The sequence below is a fragment of the Anopheles stephensi genome, chromosome 2 (genome assembly GCF_013141755.1).
Source record: "Anopheles stephensi strain Indian chromosome 2, UCI_ANSTEP_V1.0, whole genome shotgun sequence".
NCBI classification, from domain to species: Eukaryota; Metazoa; Arthropoda; class Insecta; order Diptera; family Culicidae; genus Anopheles; species Anopheles stephensi.
The window spans coordinates 87987443-88012098 of NC_050202.1; the positions used below are offsets into that span (position 1 = coordinate 87987443).

General features: G+C 45.5%; 1 protein-coding gene across 5 annotated transcripts in view; it reads left to right on the plus strand.

The window, feature by feature from the left end:
• LOC118505064 (steroid hormone receptor ERR2-like) overlaps window positions 1–24656 on the plus strand; it is a 35198-nt gene that overhangs the window by 3050 nt on the left and 7492 nt on the right. For 3 of the 5 annotated variants that reach the window (XM_036040347.1, XM_036040345.1, XM_036040344.1), the window contains exon 2: window positions 8845–8963. Coding sequence is in view for 1 of the 5 variants with exons in the window: in XM_036040343.1 (XP_035896236.1) it covers window positions 15969–15992 (24 nt within the window). In the remaining 4 variants the exon portion in view is untranslated. Of the gene's footprint in view, window positions 1–8844; window positions 8964–15146; window positions 15993–20891; window positions 20913–24656 lie in introns of those variants that run through there. The other 2 variants (XM_036040343.1, XM_036040346.1) reach the window with 2 other exon arrangements.

Sequence of the window (24656 nt, forward strand, 5' to 3'; positions counted from 1 at the left end):
CGGAATAAATCGGTACCCAACCAACCATTGCCATTCCGGTTCCCAGCAGCCAACCGAGCAACAGCGTTCGATTACAGCAGCGGCTGAATTTGAAAGGTTCCCCGTTTATTTTGCCGACGGTCGGGTCGGGTTCGCGTCCGTACTGGGAAAGGGACGAGACATACCCTTTGCATCTGTCCTCGCGCGAGGGTGGGCTGCTGTTGTGTATGGCCGCCGTGCGCGCAGTTCACTTGAACTAATCGTGACGATAAATCATAATGCCACATCGGTTCGGATAGAAGGGCGACGGCTGGGGCCGCACGGTATTTGGGTCGGTACCGTGTGTTAGGTCCGCACGATGCACCGCTGCACCGCTGCACTAAACTTATCAAGGCGCATAAAATAATGAGTACGCCCTAGGATTACATTGAGTGCTGCATACGCGCGGTCTCACCGTGTTGGTGGTGTCGGTCGTGATTGTAGTGCGGCTTTGTCGAACTTGTTTCATTAATTTTCACGGCGTCAGTTCGTTAAAATATGTTTCATTTACGCACTTTGCTGCCTTTTGCGAGCAGCGATCGAGATCGGTTTACATACGCCGGCAGGAGAAAGTGTGTGAAACCTGTTAAGAATGTGCAGGTTGACATAATCATAGTGTAGGAATTTCAATTAAAAAATGTTCGAATCTACACACAATAATTTGCCTATCTTTGTGGATAGACGAAGAATCACCATTTGGTGATAGCTACTTTCAGTATAAGAGCAAGCCTTAATAAATTACTGATAACTGCCCAAAGAGCTTAGCTGCTTACGTCCAAATATAGACTAATATAAAACGCTAACATAGGTTAATACAGTACGTTAGCCATGTGTGTTCAGCTCCTATGGGGTTTTACTGCCTATTGCATCTCAACCGATTGAGCTTAGATCTGGTTCGCGGATTTTATATAAAAATGTGTATCATTTTAATGAAATTCAGATGGTCCAAAGTGCTTAACGCTGAAGTCACCAAGTAGATAGATTTACATGTTCCTCTCATCGGGTGGAACATCCAGAAAGGAGAGAATATTTTAAAGACCGAATCAGCCTTGTACCCGGTGGTCCCGAAGAGCATCACGATCTCCTACTTCTTCGATTATGGACAAAGTTTTTTTTTTTTTTTTTTTTTATTCATAAAGAACGGCCTGGCCGTATTGCTATTATGGACAAAGTTGACAGTGCGAAAAAATCTAGGAGGTTTAGGAGACTCTTGTCCGTATCTACTGATCACGCAGTCAAATTTTATCTATGATCCTCGTACACCATACGTAAAAGGTTGGAAAATTGAGTGTATCAGTAAGAGTCTTGTTGTTTTCTTGCACATGCTCATCTTCAAGCTGGTCAAACACCAAAAAAATTCAAACGGAAGGTTTATGAATTCAGGTACATTATAAGCTGTCAGAAACACAAACAAAATTTGTATGTGACAGTTCGGCGAAAATTTGTAGTAAATCACCACCAATTCAGATAAGGATCTAATACCAGATATCTTGAATGTCCATCTTGTGGCAGTCTTGATTGTTATGTTCGTGATTAATCTTTATTCCATGACCTCACGGGGGCCTCCAGCCAGACGGGGCGAGGCGCGCGCCCTGTTCAAGCAAACGATGTGTGTCCAGATTCGCTAACCGAACCTAAAGGATCGATATGCCATCAAGTGTCATCGTGCAGATCCACAGAGACCTCTTGACAAACGTTCTGCAACACACAGACGCTCGTTGCTTTGCCCGAAGACATCAAGAGCCTCATCTCCTCATCCGACCGAAAACCCCGAATTGACGAACGATCTCTCTAACCGTTGGAGCGTTGGTGGTGGTGCTCCATTGCACCGATATTTCGAGTGTTGCTTGTTCACTAAAGAGCACGGTACGAGACAGCACTCACTCGGAAAGAAAAAATAACCCCAACCCTTTCGGTTGCAGGTCGCACGTCAGTAATTTATATTGCATCTCCCCCCTCCCGCCTTGTTGCATCCAGTGGAATGAAGCGGAAATGCAAAAAACGGTGCTATTACGATAGCGCAGTGGAGTGAGGTGAGTTCCATAAGGGGGGGGTCCTTTGCACCGATGGAAAGGAAGCGCAAAAATTAAAGAAAAATCCATCATCATCAAGTCATCGCCGTCGACGCCATCGAGATTTTTTTTTGTTCTGGACAGCAGGCCAAATTTTGGACCCTGGGATAGAAGGGATAGGACCGGGGAATGCCAGGATGCACGCGGGGTAGAACAGTAATAAAACAACTTGACAGGGAACCAAACAAAATTAAGTAACAAAAAAAAAAAACGAAACGACACAAGCGAAGTAATGAAGAATAAAACATCATCCCGTCTATTCTGCCTACCGCCGCCGCCACCATCTCGCTCCCAAGTCTGAGCCTGTGCTCCTTACATGGAGTACTGTGAAAAAGTGAAGTAAAAAAAAAAAACGGTGAATAAATCACGAACAATCTGCCTCCTCTCGAGTGCTGCAGGAAGAGAGCATTTGCAAAACTCCTCCACGGTTAGTTCAATCACCTGGGCGAAGGTTTTTCGGATTTTCGGCAAGAGTCATACGCGCATTTATTGCATTTATCGAGAGGTGCAACCTGCGCCATCTTCTGCTTCCTTCCAACTCCGGAGCCGCGGTTGGTGGTGGTTGGTGTCTATTGTTCGGTGCGGTTGTTGTGGCCCAGACCAGCATGATGTACACGGCGTGGTACTTGATTTTTCGGTTCGGCATAACCAACGTGGCGTTAAGAGCAAAAGCAGAACAGAGAGAGAGAGAGAGAAAAACTGCCAAACGATTTCTAGATGATTTGCATATATAAAATGCACGCCCGGTTACGTGGGCAATGCATTCTCTAGTGGTTGCAGGCTGTTGGATGAAAGGATTTCGGACGAGCTTTTGACGTGAGCGGAGGCTGCTGCTGGATGCTGCCTGGATGTTTGAGGCAATTGAGGCTAGCTTTTAAGACGCTTCAATGTAGCGTCGATGAAGCGGAGGACCGATCCTCCATTTTGTCTTCCGTCTAGTGACGTACGATCGCCAACACGTTGACAATCTATCTGCTATCTGCTTTCGGGCCTTGTTGCCTGCAGAGCTCGTTAATCGTTGCATTTTAATTAAAACTCAATTAAAAGCGTTAAGACGCGTTAAGCACCAGGCAAGAAGATGACTGACAGCGCAACAAAAAAGGACATGCATCATCCTTGCTTGATCGCCGACCACAACTTCACATCTCCTCCACGGTCCACGGTGACAAGTGGTTGCCTTTCCGGATCGTACCATCGTTTCGACGCGACGAAACAGCCACACGTAGCACGGTGATCGTAAAAATGGTTATGGCTCCGTTCGAGCCGCGACGGCAAGGCTGCTGCTGCTGCTGCTGCTGCTACATGCGGGCGACACGCGAGCCTCACTTTGACAGATAGGGATCGGACTGACGGGTCGGGTTTACGAGATGATCGTTTGCGTGGGTGGCCAACGCATTGCTGCGCGTAGGCGTTGTGTTGATTTGCATTATTTTTTACGATCGATTGAGTGGCCATTTTTTTGTTGTTGGTGTGCCGCTTGTCGAAAAAATGCACATTATCGGAACGTACATTCGCACGTTCTAAGAGTGGTCCAGAGTACACGGGTTCTATTCTGCGTTTTTTCATTTTCTGGTGGTACTCCCGGACTGGAAACAGTTTTACGATGCCGACTCTGTGCTGTGCTGGTGCTGCAGGCGTGCAGCAATTTCGATGGACACTACCGGCAAACCTACTTCGACTTTGCGCTTTAAAAGGTCCCGCGAAAAGAACAATATTTTTGCGAAACGAATTTCGCCATCCCAAAACTGCTCGTAAAGGTGGAACGTGAATGAAATAAAACGGCTCGCGGTGCCGTGTCGCGCTTTGATGTGTGAATGCGAGGGCTGGTGGATGATATTTGTAAGGTACGATACATACAATTCGGCGGCCGAGCTTAATATGCAGTTTTAAACACCAATTTCGGTGATTTTGCGGAACATTAAAAGTGTTTGCTGTCGAAGCGAGGACATGCATTATTAATCGTGCGCTCGTTGCCGTACGGAAAGTGTTTCTAATGTGCGAAATATGATTTATGATATGAAACGGGGCACGGCGGGCAGGTTAAGATTGTGGTCTTACCGGCAGAGGTCATTAATGCTGAGGAGCGCTAGCAAGTGCAAGGTTTAGAATTTTGAAAAAGAATCCCTAGTTTGGAATGATTAAAGCATTTTGAATGATTTTTATGAGTTCGTTAGTCCTAATTGATACGTTAATACAGGAGGTCGAGCGATAGTGATATCGACGGTTTCTGGCAAGGTAGGTCTAGGGATTTCCTCGTACTTAAGGTAAATAAAAATTAGAGCGAGCAAGAAATCGCAGACCAATAATGAAGTTGTAAAGCTAAGAAGAAGAGGAAGAATCTGGACTTGGTGTAGAACTTTAATTACCAGTTCTCCTTGTATATCATTTATTCAAAATCCATAAACTTTATTAATATTGATACATTGACAGCTTGTTCCTCAAAAAGGCTTTTCAGGCTGAAATAGTAATATTTGATCAATTTCTGATAACTATTCAAGAGGAGCTGGAATTTGATACATTTTCTTTACTCTCTTCTAGAAGTCCAAGCAGAACATGTGCAGTCTCGCATGGACTAGGATTCAGAAGTGGCTTTTACTGTAGCACATGAACAACTAATCCAAATCTCGAGAAGTCTGTAGAAGAGTTACATATTTAAGGATTCAACTCATCGTCTGACGTTGCTCTCTAAATCGTGAAATTCCAGACTATGTTGGCCTGGACTTTTAGAGAACTAACTAGACTAGACTAGGTCTACTATATTTTCTACTCAAGTTTAGACTAGGTATCACGTGTGGAGGACGGGTAACATCAAGTCACGGAAAGCCACAAATAGCAGACCGAGACCTTTCGAGGTCGTAGTGCTAAAGAGGAAGAAAGAGAAGACTAGGTCTAAGATAAAAATCATTGAGCCCAACAAAATCTTCCAAATGAAGTTCACCTGGGAATAAGCATTATATGACAACTCAGCCTTAATTGATTTGAAGTTATTTTACGCAGCCAAAACTTCTTCTTCTTCTTTATTGGCACTATAACCTCGAGAGGTCTCGGCCTGCCATTTCTGGCTTTCTGTGACTTAGTTTTACCCGAAGCAAAGTAGTCAAGTCAAGCCCTACGTACGGGGAGACGGTCTGGAAGGGATTTGAACTCCGGTCCTGCCGTTATCGCCTAAATAAAGCCAAAATTATGACTATTTAAATACACTTTTAAAGGAATGATTTTCACCTTCATAAGCTTAGTAGACGAGAAGATAAATCCGCTGGATATTGATTTTGTTCGTAGCCTCCCATGTACAGGAACTACAGTCAAGCGCGCCTGCGTACGTGCGTGCGGCTCCATTTTTATTGCACTTCCTACGCCAGTGCAGCAGCAGCAGCAGCAAACACACCACGTCACCGCGCTGATGAGACTGTCAAATTTGACGACGACAGGTCGATCACCCCGATCACCCCGATTTTGCGGCCAAACAATGGTCGTCAGCGCATGGGTGGCGCATGATTCATTTGAATGATGCTGTTGATCATCCAACTCGATCGTTGCAGCTCGTCCAGTGCAATGGCTTAATGGGGGTTTTGAAACAAAGCAGAGAGGGAAAAGCAACACAACTATTGGTCTCTGTCTGTAAAATGAACGTTAACGATCGGATCGTACCCATCGTTCGTTTGACAGCTCAGTAATTCTGATAATTACATTAATGTTATACAAGTTCATCATACGATCGTCAACTTCCTGCTGATGCATCTGTCTCCTTGCCCTTCCCCATTATCGCGATGCACAAGAGAAGCTGGTTTTGGGGTGAATCTTCCTTTCCTTCTTGCTGCTCACGACTCTTATCAGAACGCGTTGGTGGTCGTGTCACATTACTGCGGTGTGTACAGATGCACCCTATGTGCATGCTCTATCGCACCGAAAACTGCATCACCAAAGCCGGCTTTTGCGACACATTTAATGCGAGCGTGTGTGTGTGTGTGTGAGTCTTCTCTTTCTCGCGCTTTCCCCTCTTCGTTAGTTATTTGCATTATTGGGGTGTGCATCCGGCTTTTTAACGTGTTCTACACTGTTGCAAGTGTTATTTAATCTTCACCATTCTCGCTGTGGGTGTGTGGCGATGGCGATCGTCAGTTATGAATATGTTACGTTACCTCATAATGACCGTTGTTTTGTAGAATTTTTCTTTTCGAAATGTAGCAAACAATCAATATAGTGGCAGAGTGGAGAGACTTCAAACTGTTGCCAAACTTGAACATATGCTGGAGATAGGGTCTAGGGGTCTTATAGTAGAGGTAAAGGGAAAGAGAGTGAGAGAGAAGGGGAGAAAGGGCATATCAGTAGCAGGCTTGGCAGCAAACTGCACATACATCAGAAACTGGGCAGCGAAAAGTCGAAGCGCTTGCTTTGGCCATGAAAATGACGGCGTTTGCATCGCCGCGCGTGCTGCAGATGGGGAACAATGTAGCCATGCGTGTGTGTGTGTGTGTGTATGTCTGCCTGCTGCTGTGTGGCAAAAGTACAGCGGTCAATGCTGATGAGGTTTTTGGGGACGGTGGGACCTGAGGGCCAAGTGAGACTAGCGAGAGAGAGAGAGAGAGAGGGCCCCACAGTCAAGTTCAGGGTCAGTATGGAAAGATTTATTTTAGTCAATTCTGCACAAATGTACGTTCGGCTTCGGCGCGTTCGTTCGTTCTGTGTCTGTGTATGTGTGTGTGTGTATTTGTGCCTGCCTGCCAGCTTGCTTTTGGCTTATGTTTTGTGGCGTTCGGGGTTTTGCTTCTTCTTCTGCACCTTCTGTGTTCTGTGACCAACTCCATGTTTCGGGTATGCTCTGGCTCCGGCGGTATTCGGGTGTTCTGTGTGTGCCGGAATTGGTTTCTTTGGATTGGTTAAAGCCATTGCGTGTGTTGCGTAGTTATATGTGCGTGTGTTTAGATGAGCTGTGGGGGCTACATTCCAAGACAAATCGAAAGTGCGTACCGCATTGCCGCTTACGCACCATTTGTTTGATAGTGTGCGTACGCTTGTATGAGGAAGAACGTACCATGAAGCCGTTTCCACAGCTGGTTTATTCCAGCGAAATCGGCTTTCTTGATGATGTTTTTAATGAATTAAATTCGTTTGATTATGCTGTTTTGAATTTTTCTACAATATTTTTTAATAAATAATATTCATTATATATTTTTTTAAATAGTTGTTCCAGGCGATATTTTTTATTAAAATATTTTTAAAGTCTAACTATTTTCATGCATTTTTTAAATATACAAGTGGAAAATATAGGACAATACGGCATCGGACCGTAATACTCAATAAATAAAGTGGAAAATATATGTTTAAAACTATTCTAAAATTCCTCTGCGAGCTTCGAACGTGAGACGACTTGAATTGATGCATCAAAATGACACTAAAATACGCAACAAAGAAAAACAAACTCACACACACACGCGGGGAAAAACTGTCGGCATTTTTCCACCCATTTACTTCCCGTGGGTAATTTGCCCAAATATGTTCGAATAATGTGACACATGCCTTGGAAGGGGAGGGTGAACCATGATGATATCTTCTGGTGGAAAATGACTTTGCGTGCCGGTGGGTCGTCAACGGCACAAAATTGGCACCGAAAAATTCCCCCTCACTCGCCCCAAAAAGTCCCTTCCATCCCGGGCCCCACCACCAGAATGACTGGACGCATTGTGAGATTCATTACAACCAGACGACGACAATGATGACGAGGATGTTCTGGATACGGTGGAAAGCGCATTAGAGTAGCAGCGTTGCGATGTTGTAGTCGCTGTGTGTTGGTTGTTATTTCCGTTTGTTTCAGACATAAGTTTGATGATGTTGTAGACGATGATAATCGGTTTTGTTGATTATGGTAGCTTTTCTAGTTGGGAGTTCGGAGCGGTTTGTGATTTAAGTAGACGTTGTAGCCGAACCGATTTAATGCATTGATTTTGTTACTTAAGAGAGTGACAGTTGGAGAATGCTGATGTCGATACAGTGATCGTTACTTTCATGTTAATTATTTTTACTACAATTTATTGATAAATTATTAGAGCTAATGAGCAGAGAAAACAGGCCTGAATGCTTTTTGAGCACAAGTTACCCAATGCACGGCGAATCTCTCTGCGACCGTCTTGTGCTTGGAATCGCGAAGACGGGAAGAACCAGAACTCGGGGAGAATAGCCCAAGAAACGGTGTCAGTGTGTTAAGACGATCATATCCCAGTATGATAGACGACATGGTGAGCGGCGGTGTCTCGCGATCGCTTGATCGTGAAGCTTCGGGATGGAGCTGTGTGTAGCGCACCAACACAACCATTACAAGTCGAAGAGCCACTCTTGAGCTGAAAACCGCGCTTTACGCCACGAGAGCATACACACAGACTCTTGAAATTGTGTTTGTTTGGCACCGTCGCACACATCGTCTTCTTCCCTCACATTGAAATGTGTGCGTGAGCACAGTAAAGAAAAAAAACACGACTTTCGAAGGCTTCGCGGTTTTTGGCTGCCGATTCAGAAGACTTGCGGCCAGGTCGTGCGATTCCAGATGGACCACTGGTGTATACCAGGCTTCGGGAATGGTTGAGAGATAATTGTCTGTCAGTTTACGGCCCCCGGGTAATGTTGATGTTTACACACCGTCCGGCAATGCTACCGGTGGAAACGGATCTTGCCGTTGAACGTCAAACTTTGAAGCTGGAGCAATTGTAAAATTCTTCTCATCTGATTTGTTTCCGATATTTTGTTTTCCTCCATTTTCCAGATAAGATCACTTCCGGGGACGGAATACTGTGCGGCCAGCAGTACACGATGGATTGATTGAAGAGGAGGCGAAGTGTGCTTTCCATCTAGACTATTGAAAAGCAATATCTGAAGTTAAAGGTTTGTATAGAAAAGTTTAATACGATTTTTAACATATTAAATTGTCAGTTTTTAATGTGCTCAAAGATTTCTCACGTTGAGCAGCGTTGTACAACTTCAATTAAACCAATTAATTTTTAAACTAGTATCAACTCTTAAGATATGTATAGGATACAAGTAGATCTATCGCGAAATTATTAGTTTCTTTGATTTTTGAGCTTCCTTGAGACGACATACTTGGGTACATTGTTAATTACCATCTCAAAATATACATCCACATCACAGGGATCCCTGTGTGTCTCGCTCATTATACACTGTAATGCGTTCCTTTCGACCGTGCTTGACGGCTGGCTCTGGTAAATATCAGACATTCAAGACGAACCGGTAATGAAGAAGATTCAATTTCCCTCATGAAACGAGAAAAGAAACACAAGTAAAAGGCAGAGCAAAGCAAAAACAAGCCAAAAACTCAACAGATCGATGAAGAAAAAGAAAAAAAATCAAGAAGCAAATCACCTAAAGAAGGAAAGAACCCAACAGAGCGAGAGAGAGAGAGAGAGAGAGAGAGAGAGAGAGAAAAAAAATGTAGGTAATTTCGCTAGACACTGCCGCCGCCGACATGTTTTCGGCGGGCATACTTTTGCCGACAAGAATCTCCGGTCTGGCAAGAATTGGGCAATTAAAATTTTAAATCTGCGCCATCATTACAGTAGGCGGTAGAGTGGAGGATACGTTTTGGATCGGGGGGCCATTTTTTTTTTGGCGGAAAAGAAGCCGTACAAACACACCGCAACACGCTATGCGATCCCAGGACGGCTAGGAATAGAGGAATCCGCGTAGAGCAGTGCGATCACTGCTTCAAGAATTTTGCAGACCACTGCAGTCACTGCAAGGGAGGTGTGGTGTGTGGCGTTCTTGGCCCTAATGTTAGGAGCTTGAACAAGGTTCTAGGTGCTCCGAACTGTTTGCTGGGAGACAAAACGGGCGGTGAAACATATTGACAATGTCTCGGTGGTCTAGACAATAAAACAACAAGAGGAAAAGCTTGATCGCGCAAGAAGCGCCTTGCTCGGGGTGTGCGTCTGGATTTAGTCTGGAAGTCTATGCGATCATTCTGCGGTGTTGCTACCTTGGAGGACTTTTGTTCGTTGTAGTTGGCGCGTTTCGGAGGATTAATGGATGTGCTAAAATTAGACATTATGCCTTAGGGGAGCGCCGTTGTCGCTCGGAATGGCAACAAATTTTCACTTTCACGACTTGACTCCGGCGCGGCTTAGACGTGTGACCATGAACTTGACAGAGAAAACCTGCATTGCTGCACGGTGATGGCGTTAGGCATGGGTGAAGTCTTTTTTTGGCGCAGCTAGTCGAATGATCGTGTAGAGCAAGCGGCAACTTCGGTACAAGGAATTTGGAGCATTAGTGCTTGAATGCTGTGAGGAATGCATGACGGTGGAGTTGATGAAGTTCATTATTCTTCTCGTATGAACCTCAAGGAATGGGAGATATTCCTTGATCAAGATAAGATCTTCGTCAGATCGAATTATAAACAAATCTCTCTTAGAACTCCGTCCGACACGAACACGTTGCAAATGGCATTGACTACAGACCAGGGGCTAGGTTGTTGCGCTTTTAGTTTTCTGTTGCTCTTCAGTTTGATAAGCGTGTGCAGGGTTAGCCCTTAAAATAGCAACAACACAAACGTGACGGGCATCGCATCGAATGTTATTATTTTTGTGTGCAACATTTCCCCCCACTCACAACATGCACACACACACCCCCTATCGATCGCTAGTGACGTCCAACGTCATCCATTTTGACACGGTGGTATGGTCGTCGGCGGCACCTACTGCGCCGTTGGCCACTGTCGTCCGAAACAAAACGTTCGTCCACCGGCTTACCAGATCTGCCCAGATGTTGTCGATGGATCAGGATCAGTTGCGATCGACCCCAGGACGGTGATAACCTCATGCGTCAATCGGCTTTTTGTTTCTGAACGGTGGGAAACGCTGTCGATCGTTATGGGTGTCGTTTGTTGGCGTTAGTGCGTCCATCGAGTGCGTCTATTCGCGTAGATCATCACGTTTTGGGAAACGTGATAGATCTTTGGGGAACAAAAGATGCATCGGCAGGTTACCGGCGGTAGTGTTAGCTTGAGAGATTCAAGTGAAAGAACTTTCACTGGTGAGTATTTTAACAACAAAAAGATCTCTCTGAGAAAAAGAGATCTCTGAGATGTTCTTGATGTATCTTCCCGATACCTCTTCTTGAGCTATATCTCGAACGATCGGTGAAACGTTCTCCGAAACCGTGTCTCGTTACGCATACACCAGAAGGAACTATTTCCTGTGCCTTTATGCTGTGTCTTCCTCATTCCCTAGTCGAACGTCCAGAATATTGCGTGTGTGTGGGCTTCACCGTTCATCATCCATATTCCTTGAGATAAGTGATCGCGGAACGGCAATGCCTTCGCATCGCAAAGCTCAGCCTACCAGCTGGTTGGAGGCTGTCCACGGGCTCTCGCAGCTACCCAGGAAAATGGGTTTGTTGAAGTAAGCCGCCGTCAACGATACTTCACGCCAGAATGTGCTCTTCTCGCGAACTTCCCAGAGCGTGTTGCTTCCGGTGGGCTGCCGGTTGGGCCGGTACGAACCGGTAAGAAGCCACTTCACTGGCGCTACAGCGCAGAGCAGATCTCCCCCAGCAAGGGCCACGAGGGCTACATCGCACGTTCAACTACACTATCGGGCCGTTGTCTTGTGCAGTTGTCCCACCGCCCTGCCCTCAAATCGATCCTTCCGATGCTCCATTGATTAGTGCTGATACGCTGATAAGAGAACATGCCAGGGGTTTTACACATCTCTCGAGGTAATGTGGAGCACCGCAGGGTAGGTGTTGCTGTTGTGTGGGGTTTTTATTTGATTTTTGCATAAACAATATCGCGTATGTGCGCGGGTTGCGGGTCTTATCAGGCCGATCTTGCTGCGCCGGTACGAGCTGCGAACAAGTGCGCAAGTGCAAGTTTGCCTTGCCGCAAGTGCACCGCAAGGCACGGTTTGACTCAGCTCAGGGTGCTCATTTTCGTGGTGGACTGCCATAACAAATTGATGACATAAAGTTGAAGGTTTTAAGAGGGGCCGACGTAAGTAGTCGTCCGCGAGAGCTTGTTTGGTGTGCGATGTTGTTATTTATTCTACATCAACGATACAAACGCAAGATAAAGAGGCTCGATAGTTTGAAAGTGGGTTTTTTGTTGTTGCTGATAGCAGCAAGATCAGTAGCAGCGACTCGGTCGTGGTCGGGTGGTGATTAAACATGGAAGAACGTGATGAAACTACCACCACACTCCAACCATGTAATGGAAACGCTTTCGGCACTAAATTTATGCTGCCTTGATTTCGTTGGCCTGCAAACTGGACAGACAGCCGGACAGACAGACCGAACAGACAGGGCCGGTGTACGTACATGTAAATCTATTTCGGCAATTGTTTAAGCATTTTTTCGGCAGTTTTTTATCAGCTGACCTCGCCGTGCTTCAATCGATCCCGGCTGCGTTGTTTCGCTTTCGCCCGCGTCAACTGCTCACGGTCAAGATCGATCGATCGGTCCGATGATGTGCTCACAGGCTCAGAACCCGATGTACCGGCGGCATCGGGATGCGAAGAAGTGAACAAGCAAAAGCAGAACGTGGAAGTACGTGCTGAATACGTTTGAAAGCGGTCCGGAATTGGCATTAGGATCGTAGGAAAACAGCTGTGTAGGAAGAAGCACATGCACGGCGGCCGACAGAATGCGGATTGGCATATGTAAAACCGTGTCGGCGCGGAAACGGCTGGAGGATATAGGGGTAGGGGTAGACTCCACTAGCACGCTTTGAATATGGTTCGTGCAAGGGCAAACTTTGGAGCAGATGGGATGCAAGAAGAAGAAAAAGAAACATCGCGAGTACATCAGCTGTGTTTGAACTTGAAAATCGATTGATGTAGATGTCTTCCGTGAGCATTTCCTATCGCAAAGAAGATGATAAGATTCGATCGATTTATTCAGTTGTGATCATTTTGAATAATATCTTTATTGCTTTGCAGTAGGTTATAAACCGTTTTATAGTTGTATTTTAATTATTTTCTTTGAATTGTCATAAATCACCAGGCGTCCGCTTTAAGTTTAGCTGATTTTTACTTTTTAAATATAAGACCGAAACTAATCTCTAATCCGCAAGTCCTACTAATTTGAACTTCTAATAATTTCTGATGATAATTCAACTGCAGATGCTGCATAATGCTGTTACTAACCGACGATACGTGAACATTCATTCACAATCCACCCTTAGTACTTACTTCACTAAGGATGAGTACTAGGCGCCTCCATTAGTAGTAGCTACAAGAATAAGACTCAATTATTAAATTTTTCTTCATACCTTCACAGTTTGCTTCATTTAACTATTTTATCGATTTATTCCTCGTTTGCTCCGAACGAACGTCCGACTCAAGTTCCTTGTACTTAACCTAAAAAATCGAAGTTAAAGCGCTTCCACCCCGCCCGCAAACTCCCTGTCCAAAAAGGGGAAAGTGTTTCCGTTTCGCTGAAACCAGACATCCGACATTTTCCGAGCCATATTCCATTGCGCCTCGTCCGTCGAGTCACGGAATCAAATCGATTCAACTTGGACTTGCGTCTTCCGAAGGTTTTTGGGCCGATTTGCTTGGCCGAATGTCTCGTACGGCGCCAGCTGAGATTGATGAGTTTTAGTAGACGTTCTTTCTTCTCTCTGCTTCCTTCTACGGAAACTTGCTTACCAACGTCGTTCAAGCTTTATTTTTTTTTTTTTACTTTCGCTACAAGCTATACATGGAAAATCTCACACTCACACAATGATAACGCCGCCGCAGCTTTAGCTAAGTTGCATATTGCGTGCGTACCGAACGATCGTACGGGGCTCGTGTGTGTGTGCTTCTGTTTCGTACGGTTCCGTGTAATAGACGGGCCGAAAAGTAGCATAAAACCAGCTCCCACCACCACCACCACCAACCGCTCCCGAAAATTGTTTCCAAAAAGACCAAACTCGATCTCGATGCTGACTGGAAGAACGAAACGAAAAGCGAACAAATGAAAACATCACTCCTTCGTACCACCCTCCCCCTACCTCTTTGTGTGGGGGAAGGTGGGGGAGGGAGTTCGAGCGTTCTTTTCTTCTTATTCGCACGTATTCGCCAGCACACACGCCATTCACTTTCCATTGGGCCACGGTTGCGGATGTTGCGAGCAAAGCCGGTTGGCGAGCGCTTTTTTCCTCCTTTTTTTCTGGGCTGTTTCTTTTTTTTTTTTGGGAGAAGTTTTTCTCGCCAGCGCGTCAAATTCCCCAACTTTTGGACCGGTCGATTAGTTGCGCTTGGTTGCATGTTTGTTACGGTTTGTGTGTGAGTGGTGCTGGTTTGGTCCATTACATGCAAGTGAGGTACTCGCCGCCGCCGCCGGCGATACCACTGCCGTGTGTGTCCGCAACAGCTGTGAGATCGTTATTTGCCGAACACATACATAGAGAGAGAAAGAGAGAGAGAGAGGGAGACGTTCGAAGCAGGTTCGCGTTGTGTTTGGCACACAACCACCCGAAACCGCGAACGTAAATGCGCCAGAACCTCCGCCGACTCTCACCAGGCGGATCCACCACTTCTTAGGCCTGCTGTGTCGGTGTGTGGCTGTGTTGGTGTTCTGAGGGGGTTTGGTTTTTGCCGGCCACAATCATCAGCATCATTATCTTGGCCCGTCCGTCGTCGTCATCATCGACGTCTTGGCATACGAGCGGAGGCTCGACGACGGACAACGAAAACACACACAGTGGAAAAGGTGTTTTGCTGCTGTATTGCGTGCGCGTGTGTGTGTGTGCACCACACAGTGAGGGAGAGTCATACGAAAAAAAGCAATAGCCGAGGGATTAAATTATAGTGTGCGGCCTGTGTTGTACTGTACCTATACCCTGGTATAGGTGGAACCGCGCATTCCGTACGCGGCCGAACAGATTCGCGATGGAATAAAAACAAAACCGAGCCCACACACATACACCGGCGCGTATGTAAGAGCCACGCATTAAAGCAAACCCGATAAGTGATCGTGCGATGTTGCAGCAGGGGGACTGGGAGACGTTGCGGGAGCGAATGTACGCGCTTGAAGGAATTATATATGAAAAACAAAATTCGCGAACCGCACCGCGCTCAGTACGAGACTTGATGTCGCTCGGTTCGCACGGACGGTTAAAAAGCGAGCGGTTCGGTGAGCTAAGTGAGCTACGTGAGACGAAACACAGAAAAAAAAGGAAAGCTCCGTGAAACCGGCGTTACATTATGTGCAGTGTTTAACATTATCAAATAAGGGGAAAGCAATTGGATTTTTCCCATTAAGCTCCAAAAATCAAATTCGAGGAACAAGTGATCCTCTCGCGATCGAGAAAGATTGGTGCCTGAGTGTGCGTTTGTGCCTTTGCTCGAGCTCGGTGTGTGTGATGGGGTGTCATTCCTTTGGAGAGTCAAACGTGCACCAAAAATGGTGAATCTGCCGGGTGCATAGCTCGAAATGGTGAAAATTCTTCTGGTCCTGGTTTTGTGAAAGGAAACACGAAGCTGGTTCGGTTGTGGACGCAAATATACACACACACACACACACGCTCTCAGTCACTTAGTAGTGCCTTGGCTTAAAAGCCATTGATGTGACATCCGTCATCTCTTTGCGGTGCATTTTACGCATTTTGACTGTTTCACGGCTCATCGGCGGCAGGTTGTGTCACACAGATAAAGAAACAGTGAGCGACGAGTGCCTTACTGCGCGGTTGTAGTGAGTGTTGGTGCATGTTTTTTGTGTTGTTGGCCAAAGGAATCCAACGTGCAATAGACTAGAGTTTCGGCTGCATATGGACAGTTTGGGTGCGAAATAAGGAAAACGCTTCAAGCCTGTGCACTGTCTCAGTACCGAAGCACTCAACAAACGCACACAGCTTTGCTTGCGCTCTGCCCCACACTGGACGAAGCCGGCACGATGGATACATGGATGCAGGAAGTGGTAAGTGTGTGTGTGTGTGTGTGGTTGCTAGGAATTAGAGGCAGCTTCCGGTGCATGAGTGCAATCGATCCCTGACGAGGTTTGGGGATGCATCGCCCGGGGAATTAATGACATAACGAGACAACCACACACTCGCAGTACAAAACCGATACTGGCACAATTAATAGCCGACAACGGCGACGACGTTCATGTGCGGCTTTTTACCCTGCGGGATGGATTAGTTTGGGTGTTGTTGGTTGGTTGTACCTTGTTACCACTATTATTATTATGTCAGCGTCTCGCACGCCTCCATTCGCGGGATCGCGGGATCCTCTCGCGGCCCTTCTGCAGTTACCTTCGCGCACATACTCGGATTACATTCTCGTACGTTCTAACCAGCCATTCTAGCCCCCTCCTACTCCCTCACATCTCCTTCTGCGCTCCTCACCTTCCCTTCACGGACTTCAGAGTTGTTTCGTTGCCGGTCCGAGCCCTTTCGACCATCGATCGATGTGTTTCGGTTCGATGTTTATGAGCGCGAGCGTTGCGTGTTTTTTTTTTCTTCGTCGTCTTTCGTTCGAGTGTTTGTGTACACGAACCAGCACTGTTTTGTTGTTGTAAAAACGAGGGGGGTGGTGGATGTTTTAGTTTCTGTTGGTTTTTTTTGCTTGATTTTTCATCGTGTCACGCCTGTTGTAAATTAGCTACACTCTAAAGCTACCCTTTTTGAAGGCCGGCGGTGATGTGTGTGTGTGTGTGTCTGTTGTGCTGCGTGTTCGCGCGTTGGTTCGATATATGGTGGAGAAAAACCTGGAGATGATTGATGGTGATGTGTGATGATGATGGTCTAGCAAGAATCTACCCTGCGGTAGAGTATTTCTCACACAAATTAGATAGTGATTCACGAGGGGCAAATTTTCATTCCATCCGTTGGTGGAAGTCATTTTTTGCACTCATATTTTATTCTGCTTCTTAAACACCCAAACAAACAACTGTCTATATTTCGGTTCGGAGGTTTTTGTTTGCCAATCACAGAGTGTTTGATTAAAGTGAAATGAAAAGGCAGCGTTCAGTGTCAATCATGTTGGAATATTAGTAGACAGAAAAAAAAAATACAAGTGTTTGCTGTTGGTTCAAATTGGAGGTGTTTGCTGAATTGATTGATTTGAATGATTTGTAATGAAATGCCAGTGGCTTTTTGTTAAACTATCGAAGGAATGGTTTTGTTGGTGGCGGAGCTTTTAATGATCGGGTGATCGATAGAGGATTTTTTGTTATTGTGTGGTGCTCTCCTCCGATTAACATGTGGTTTATGAGAATATGTGGTTAGGTTTCGATCGTACGATCGTACTTTGTCGTTGTGTAGCACTTGTGTATAACATCTGTACGGGAGACATGCCGAAAAAGCATTGTCTAAACGATGAAACTCTGAAACGATAACGATTCTTCTTGATCTAGCCTTAGATTTATTTTAAATCATTTTTAAGGTCTCTAAGTCTCAAAATCTCTAAATCTAGCCAATCAACCTACCAATCAACCATAGGCCAAGTGGTCGCCTTCAGTCTTTTAAGTGCTGCAGGCTAAATAAAACCAATCGGAATATGTTTTTCGGCTAAGATATCTCTACAAGAAGTCAATCTTTGGAAAGAGTCAATACAGCAATATGGTACGCATTAAGTCGCTTGCTAGACGAGCTTGTTTGATATTCTGCAATGTTTGATAGGATCAGCAGTAGTCCTCCATGTTCAGATTTTGCATCTCATCGTTCGCAAAATTGAGTATTCAAAGAAGAAGTGCTGGCGCACCAAGCAGAGCTTTTGGAGCATGTGTCAGTACTTGGAAGATGATTTCAGAAGTTCTGGTGACCTAAACTAGCCTTCCATGACTTGATGTACCCTTAACTCTCCTGCGATAGTTAGTCCTGCTCCTGCAGGAGACACTTGGGTCGGTATTCGATATCCGGTCCTGCCGTATGACGGACTAGCAGCTACATAATTAAAGCTTCGACTCTTGCGAAAAAGCCTTCTAATTTTAAGAACTCTCACCGCAAGGAAAGAATCAAATTTGTGTCCCAAAAATACTAAAGAAGAAGTTAAATCCGAGTGGGAAATATAGCAAATTAGTCATCGTTTATATATCTTTACGGTTTGCCGGATACGCGGTTCTGGGCCTCCAGAATGGCACGAGGAACTAAAGAATGTATGTAAACGAGCAAAAAACAAGACTAAGTGCGATGTGCTTACAGAGCTTGATTTCATAATACGCACAGCGAGAACAGCAAAACCGGAATCACGAGTGATGCGATACAAATGTTCCTGGGTAATACCTTCCGAAAGATGACAACAATGACTAAAATTAATCGCATCGCCACACTGGTGGAATGGCGTATGGACGAACGGCGAGTGTGGTCTCACAATGGAGTGGCGGCTGGTGGAGATCGTATGCTAAATGTTTCTTTGTTTTTTTTTTGTTTTGTGCTGTAGATTTTAAGCAATTTGTGAGCGAGAATGTGTGGTTTTTTGCTGGTCTCTCTGCACGCTATGCAAAACGATCGTTAGGGTATGTGTTCCGCGTGGATTGATAAGTGTTTGGTGCGGGTTAGACGATGCTTAAAAGCTTCAACATTAATAGCTTCAATGATGGTTTACAGCCGTATGCACATTTTATTAATTGCATTATTATTTAATTTGCCGACTTGCAGTAGTAGGTGGTGTTGTGTGGGTAAACTTTAATTAGGACATTAACCATTTAATGCAACTTATCAGTCGCGCCGATCGTACTCGCTTTTAAGTCGAAAGGCACGACGGGAGACAAAACGTTTTTACGAGGCTATGGACATATGGATCTCCTCCGGCTGGTGTCCTCTCGCTTCTCAGGTCCACACACACACACCTTCTGTTTCGCCCGCCACGGTTTGTTATTCTAACCAAAATTCATCGTTTCCTCTGACGAACTGACTGACAGGAGACACACCATTTTATTTCTGCGACTGCAAGCGCATGTATCTTCGGTTCGCGTCACTCCTTCCATTAAAAGAACGATTCTCCACGTTCGTCCAACCGCCCCCGGCGGCTCCCCATATCTTATCGCCTTCCTTCTCCGCGAGTCGTGATGCCATCTGGACGAGATTTGTTTGGGCGATAGGTTTTATGCATTTTTAATTTAATTATCACTCCGTGCCGTGCTTTGCGGCCATGAAGCCATGCTGTTGAGCCTTTAGCGCGCGCGCGCGTGTGTGTGTGTGCGTGTTGGTAAGATTTATGGCAACCGACAGTATAACGTCGAGGGGCGAAACCGACTTTTTTTTTGTCGCTCCTTCAATTCTTCTCCGATGACGAAAAGTTGACAGGCGAATTAGTAGGGGGAGGACGAGAGAGAGAGAACAGAGGGAAGGATCACCGTCATTGATCCTGCCATTTAGTTTGATCTGATCTGACCATTTCCTGTCACAACTGAGCAAAGTTTAACGAGGCCCATTAAACAGAACGAGCCCCGAGACCAACAGCTCCGGGATTTATGTCGGGCTTTTGCACACCTGTTTCGTGTGTGCGTGTGTGTCGATGCACTTTTCGATCGGTTTCGAGGAACGATAAATCTTTCCAGCACTCTCAGCCCGAGTGAGTTAAGTTTAGTGCCGTGTGCGAAAAAAGGGAACGTTTACGACCTTCACTGTGGTGGGAGAGGTGCACGAGATTTTACAGACCAACCCCCGGGGTCGGAGTGTGAATGAGTTGAGCTACCGACTGAGTCTCGTGATGGGCAGGTAAACAGGTTAACAGTTCTTGCGATGCGAATTTAATTGTATAGACTACAAAGTTGTAACGTTTTTAAGACGGGTGAGGGTGTGGCTGATCGTTAAAATCGCAAGAAGAATGAAATTTAACGATACGATTTTCAATTATTCTTTATGTGAGGATTACTATATGATAAGAAGAATGTGATTTGAGGTACTTTTAATTCTACCATTGAAAGGTTGAAGGTTCCACAATACATTTGCTAAACACAACTTGGTAGTCAGGATCGGTCGATCTCTATTTAAAGATAATACTCTTCAAGAATTAAAAGCCAATTTAAACTTTGAGTATATGCTATGCACAGTACATTATTATAGTTATTATGGCTGCTTAAATATTAATTGGTTGACTTGAAAAGACTGAAGCATTCCTAAGAAATCCTAGTGTCTCTAACAAGTATCAACTGATATTTACAATAACTTTCCCATTAAAGCATTGTTTTATAAATATGCTTCCAGAGCAATGCGCGTAACATACTTCCGCTTACATCGGCTTGACTCGTCTTCATGATACCGCATTGCATAATGCATTCCCTAGAACGTTGAAGCTCCAACGTGTTGCAAGACACAAAGCTTATGAACTCATCCCCATCTACCGGCATCGTCTGCCAGTCCAAGTACACTGCAACTGCACCGCGCAGGCGATGACGACAAGATTATGCGTTGTACACGACGTCGGTCGCCGATGGTTCGATCGTTCGCTTTTGCATGCGGTTTGTGCGTGCGTATGATCGTTTGGTCTGGAAGTTTTGTTTACGATTTGGTCGGCTTTCTTCCACCACGGTTGTCTGCTCGCAGTTCGCAAAATCTTTGGCGGTGCTTCTTGCGGGCCCGGGGCGTCGGGACTGTATTCAAGTGCTGATAGTACCGCAGCTATTATCATCATCATGTGAAGCTGGAGTGACTTGTGTCGGCATGCAGAAGCGTGCCTACGGTTGCACTCATTGGTACGTCGTGAGTTCCCATGTGAAGGAACTCACTGTACATTTAGCTATAAACTCCTATCAGTACTGCTGATTATGGGAAAATTACGTTCAACAGTTTGCGATTGTGTGATTTAGTTTTGCTGTGGAAGGGCAGAGAGTTGGTAGCAGGGTCTCCAGGCCGCGCACTATCTGGAGCGATCCGGTTCAGCACTGCGATCGGGGGTGGGTCAGTGAGGGCTGTGATCTTTCGCCGAACCCTAGGTCAAAGTGGACATGTAACGATCATGGAGGAAGACAGTGTTGGGATGCAAATTTTTGTGGGGCTGCTTCACCAGTTTTTGCATCAGTGAGCTTGAAGATAATGAAATCGTTTAAATATTTTAAATTATTGAATTATTTTGACTGACTTCGGTATGAAAGTGTTGCTATCAATTTGCTGAGATTTTTATTTAATTATTGCTACAGTTGAAGCTTTCTTTTCAAGCACACTCGAAAGCTAACAGTGATCAAGAAAGAAACTCATTGTGCCAACGCTTCGTGCCTCTGTGAAATGAGTCTGCATGTGGTGGTGGCCGCAAGATTGCCTTGAACTTGACCGAGATGAGAGAGGCTTTTACTATTACCTCACACCACAAAACACCGCACACACCAACACCCTTTCCAACCTCCTCCCTCTCCTTGGTGCGTTGCGTACAAGCAACCCCTTTGTAATGTGTGTCCAATCGTTGTGAAGCAAAGGCCGCAAACGGGCGAAAGAGTGAGACACGACTATTATCGCGTCAACCAAGCGTACCTAAGCTGATGGCGGCTGGGCTGGCTGGCTGGCTGGCTGGCTGGCTCGCCATAGCTTAATAGCTTTTGACACAGACAGCAAAATAAAAGCAAAAACCGAAGCGTACCAGCACACAACCACACACACACACACAAGGAAAAGCGGAAGTGGAATGTGGAAAAGCTCAATTGGGGCTTTGGTGGGCCGCCCGCTTTTGTTACCGTGTCGGGGGCCCATTTTCTTCGTTGCTTGTGTCCGTGTGTTTATTTTCCATTTTATTGTTCCACTCCGGCATTCATGAGATGCACACAGCAAGCGAGCAAACTAAATGTTTACAAAAACCGCCGCCACCAACAAACCAACTCCAGCTAAATTGTTACGAAACCGAAGCGAATGTGAGAATAATAGCAGACGCAGCAATACAACACAGCAACGCACAACCACTACAGCACAAGTCGTTTCGTTTTGCTAATTGCTTTTCTAGTAGTGGCCGTTTGACGATGGTCGCCCGGGGCCGGAAGGTGTCTGTGTGGAATGGAACGGGCGGCGTTCACTTTTGTTTTCTCATTAGCTCATCGTCGGCGTCATCGCCTGTTAGGTTTTACTGCCGCCTAGACGCCTAGAGTGCGGATTGACGTTTGTTCTAGCTCTGTTCGCTCCTTCATCTTGTGCCGCTTTTGCTGAGATGCGCCTGCCGTGTCGTGCTGTGGGAAGGCCAAACGTAGAGAAATGAATGGAACGGTTTCGTTTTCGATGATCTTCTTGCACTAGTGGAGAGAACGCACGAGAAAAGATATTAGTGAGATTGAAAGTGATGAGATGGCGATGGAAAGCGAAAGTGAGTATCTAGTGCGTGCCTGCTCAGCTATGAGTCCTGGATATCGTCGCTGCTGTGGAACAGTGGATGATGGAGCCTTACAAATGTAGCTTCAATGTCAGAGGAACTGAAGGCGAAATTCGCGTGATTGATAAAATGATTTAACACTAAGTAGTTTTATCTTTCCGAGGAGGACTAGAGGACCTCGATGAAGTTGGAAATAGTGGATATTAAAACCTTACAAATGTTGCTCAAATGGATTGCCAGTGGATAATTTTGTTTTACCCGGGAAATCCTCAAAGATCATGGTTTACTAGAATTTTAAGAGGTTCTGTCCACAGTTACCCCAGTGTTGAAACCCCTCAAATGTTGCTCCAACGGTTCTGTCTGCGACTCAAGAGTCGAAATTCGCGTGATTGATGCAAAGAATTGACAAGAATCAATTTTAGTTCTTTCCTAGAACTCCAAGATATTTCAGAACGCTATAAGACTATAGGAACCATATTTCATATGGCAGAAAACTCATACGATAAAAACCTGTTCGTAAAATCTACAAGAGCCATGGATTGGATTAATGACTCCATTTTAATTTTCCGGTTAAAGAGCGTGTGTCTTTTAAATCATCGTTCCATACGCGATTCTACAAAAGCAATATAGCGAGCCTTAAAGTTTTTTTTTACTAACCGAAGGGCTTCCGTGTCCATATCACGCTGTGATAAATTAATAAACCACCTAAACTGAGTAAGTTTGGGAAGGCTTCAACTTTTTTGCTTTTTTTTTTGGCGGCTCTCTTATTGCCGTCTATTTCTCCCACTCTTACTACTGTATAAATTGCTTGCTATAAAATGTGTATCCGACGCGACGGGGTAAGAATTAAACGCCAATCGCTAAATCGCTGCAGACGCAGAAAATCTCGACTCATGCCTTTCCAATATCCCCAATACCGGGTCCGTACACGGCGAGCACCAGCCAGCAGTAGCCGGTCAGGCGTATTTGTTTGTTGTTTTTCTTTTTTGTTGGTCGATATAAATTTTGACTTTACGAGACACGTATTTCACAATTCGAATAGTCTCGGCAATCAAATAATCATTCTTGTGGCACGGGAAGAGGGGATCGCAAATAGAAGGCTCAAAGCAAAAAAAAAATGGCCGGATCCTGCATCCTATACACATCACCGGTTGCTGCAACTGCATCGTCTCGTGCTCTAGGGAAGAAGGCAATGATGATGATGATGCATTATGATCATTCATTTGAGCAAAGAAGCACCACCGTCATCCACACCTTACTGTGTGTGTGCTGCGGGGTCATTGGTCAGTGTCAAGGTTTCACCCCCGCCCGCTCCAAAAAAAAAAAAGCTCTCGAACCTGGCCCGAAACGAACTGGGGCCCTGGGTGGATTAGCAACACCACCAACTCACGCAAGCACAATGCTACAACAATAACAGTGGGGTGGGAGAGCAAAAAAACAAAAAAAGCAACGAAGGAACAATCTGCATCGAAACTGCAGCTCATTACACGCTTCTCTTTTGCCGCAGCCTGTGTGGATCGATTAATGGGCAATCCGTGAAGGAAGTAGTCGCTGTTTTTTTTGGTGCTCTCACTGCACGCGTGCGTGTGTTCTTCCGACCCCCAAAAAATAGATGAGTAGCTTCGAGGCAGAACCACGGACCGTGCAGTTTTCGTCATCATTTCGGGATTGGGGGAGATTGGGTGCGAGTGTAGCAAATGATTATTGTAATTGTGGTTCGCATTTTGCGCGGAAACGTTGGGGATTACCATGCGAATGCAACCGTATCGAAAATCCACCATTCCTCCTCCCATGTGCTTACCCACCCACCTCGTCTGCTGGCCATGCGCTCCTGGCACAGAACGAATCGCAGTAAATCCATCAATCAATTGTGCATTAACCGTGTCCATGTTGGGACGTTCGGGGGTTGGGTGGGAAGATCCAGCGATGCAAGGGTGGCCAAAAATAATGCCAATCTTCTTCCCGCTGGAGAACGCACCAAATCGACCAGCGTGAAGAAGATGCACTTTTTTATCATATCGTGACAAACACACGCGGTGAGGCACGGCCGAGGGAACAAAAGAGGAAGTCACAAAAAATAGAATTAATTACGGTCAATTTTTGCCGGTAGCAAGTGGGCACTTTGGGAAGCAAACGGTCGCTGCTGCAGCTAATTCTCCCTTCTAGAGCCTGCTGGTTGCTGGTTGCAGTTTGGAAACAGCCCCCTCCAAAAAAAAGAAGCAAAAGCAACAGATTGGCAAGAGACGATAGAGTAGTAAGAAGCAGGAATTAACCGTCATTGTACCGATGCTGATGAGATGTGTTGTTCAGCTTGAACACACCTTTTCCTCCGGGGTGTTTTTTGTTTTGT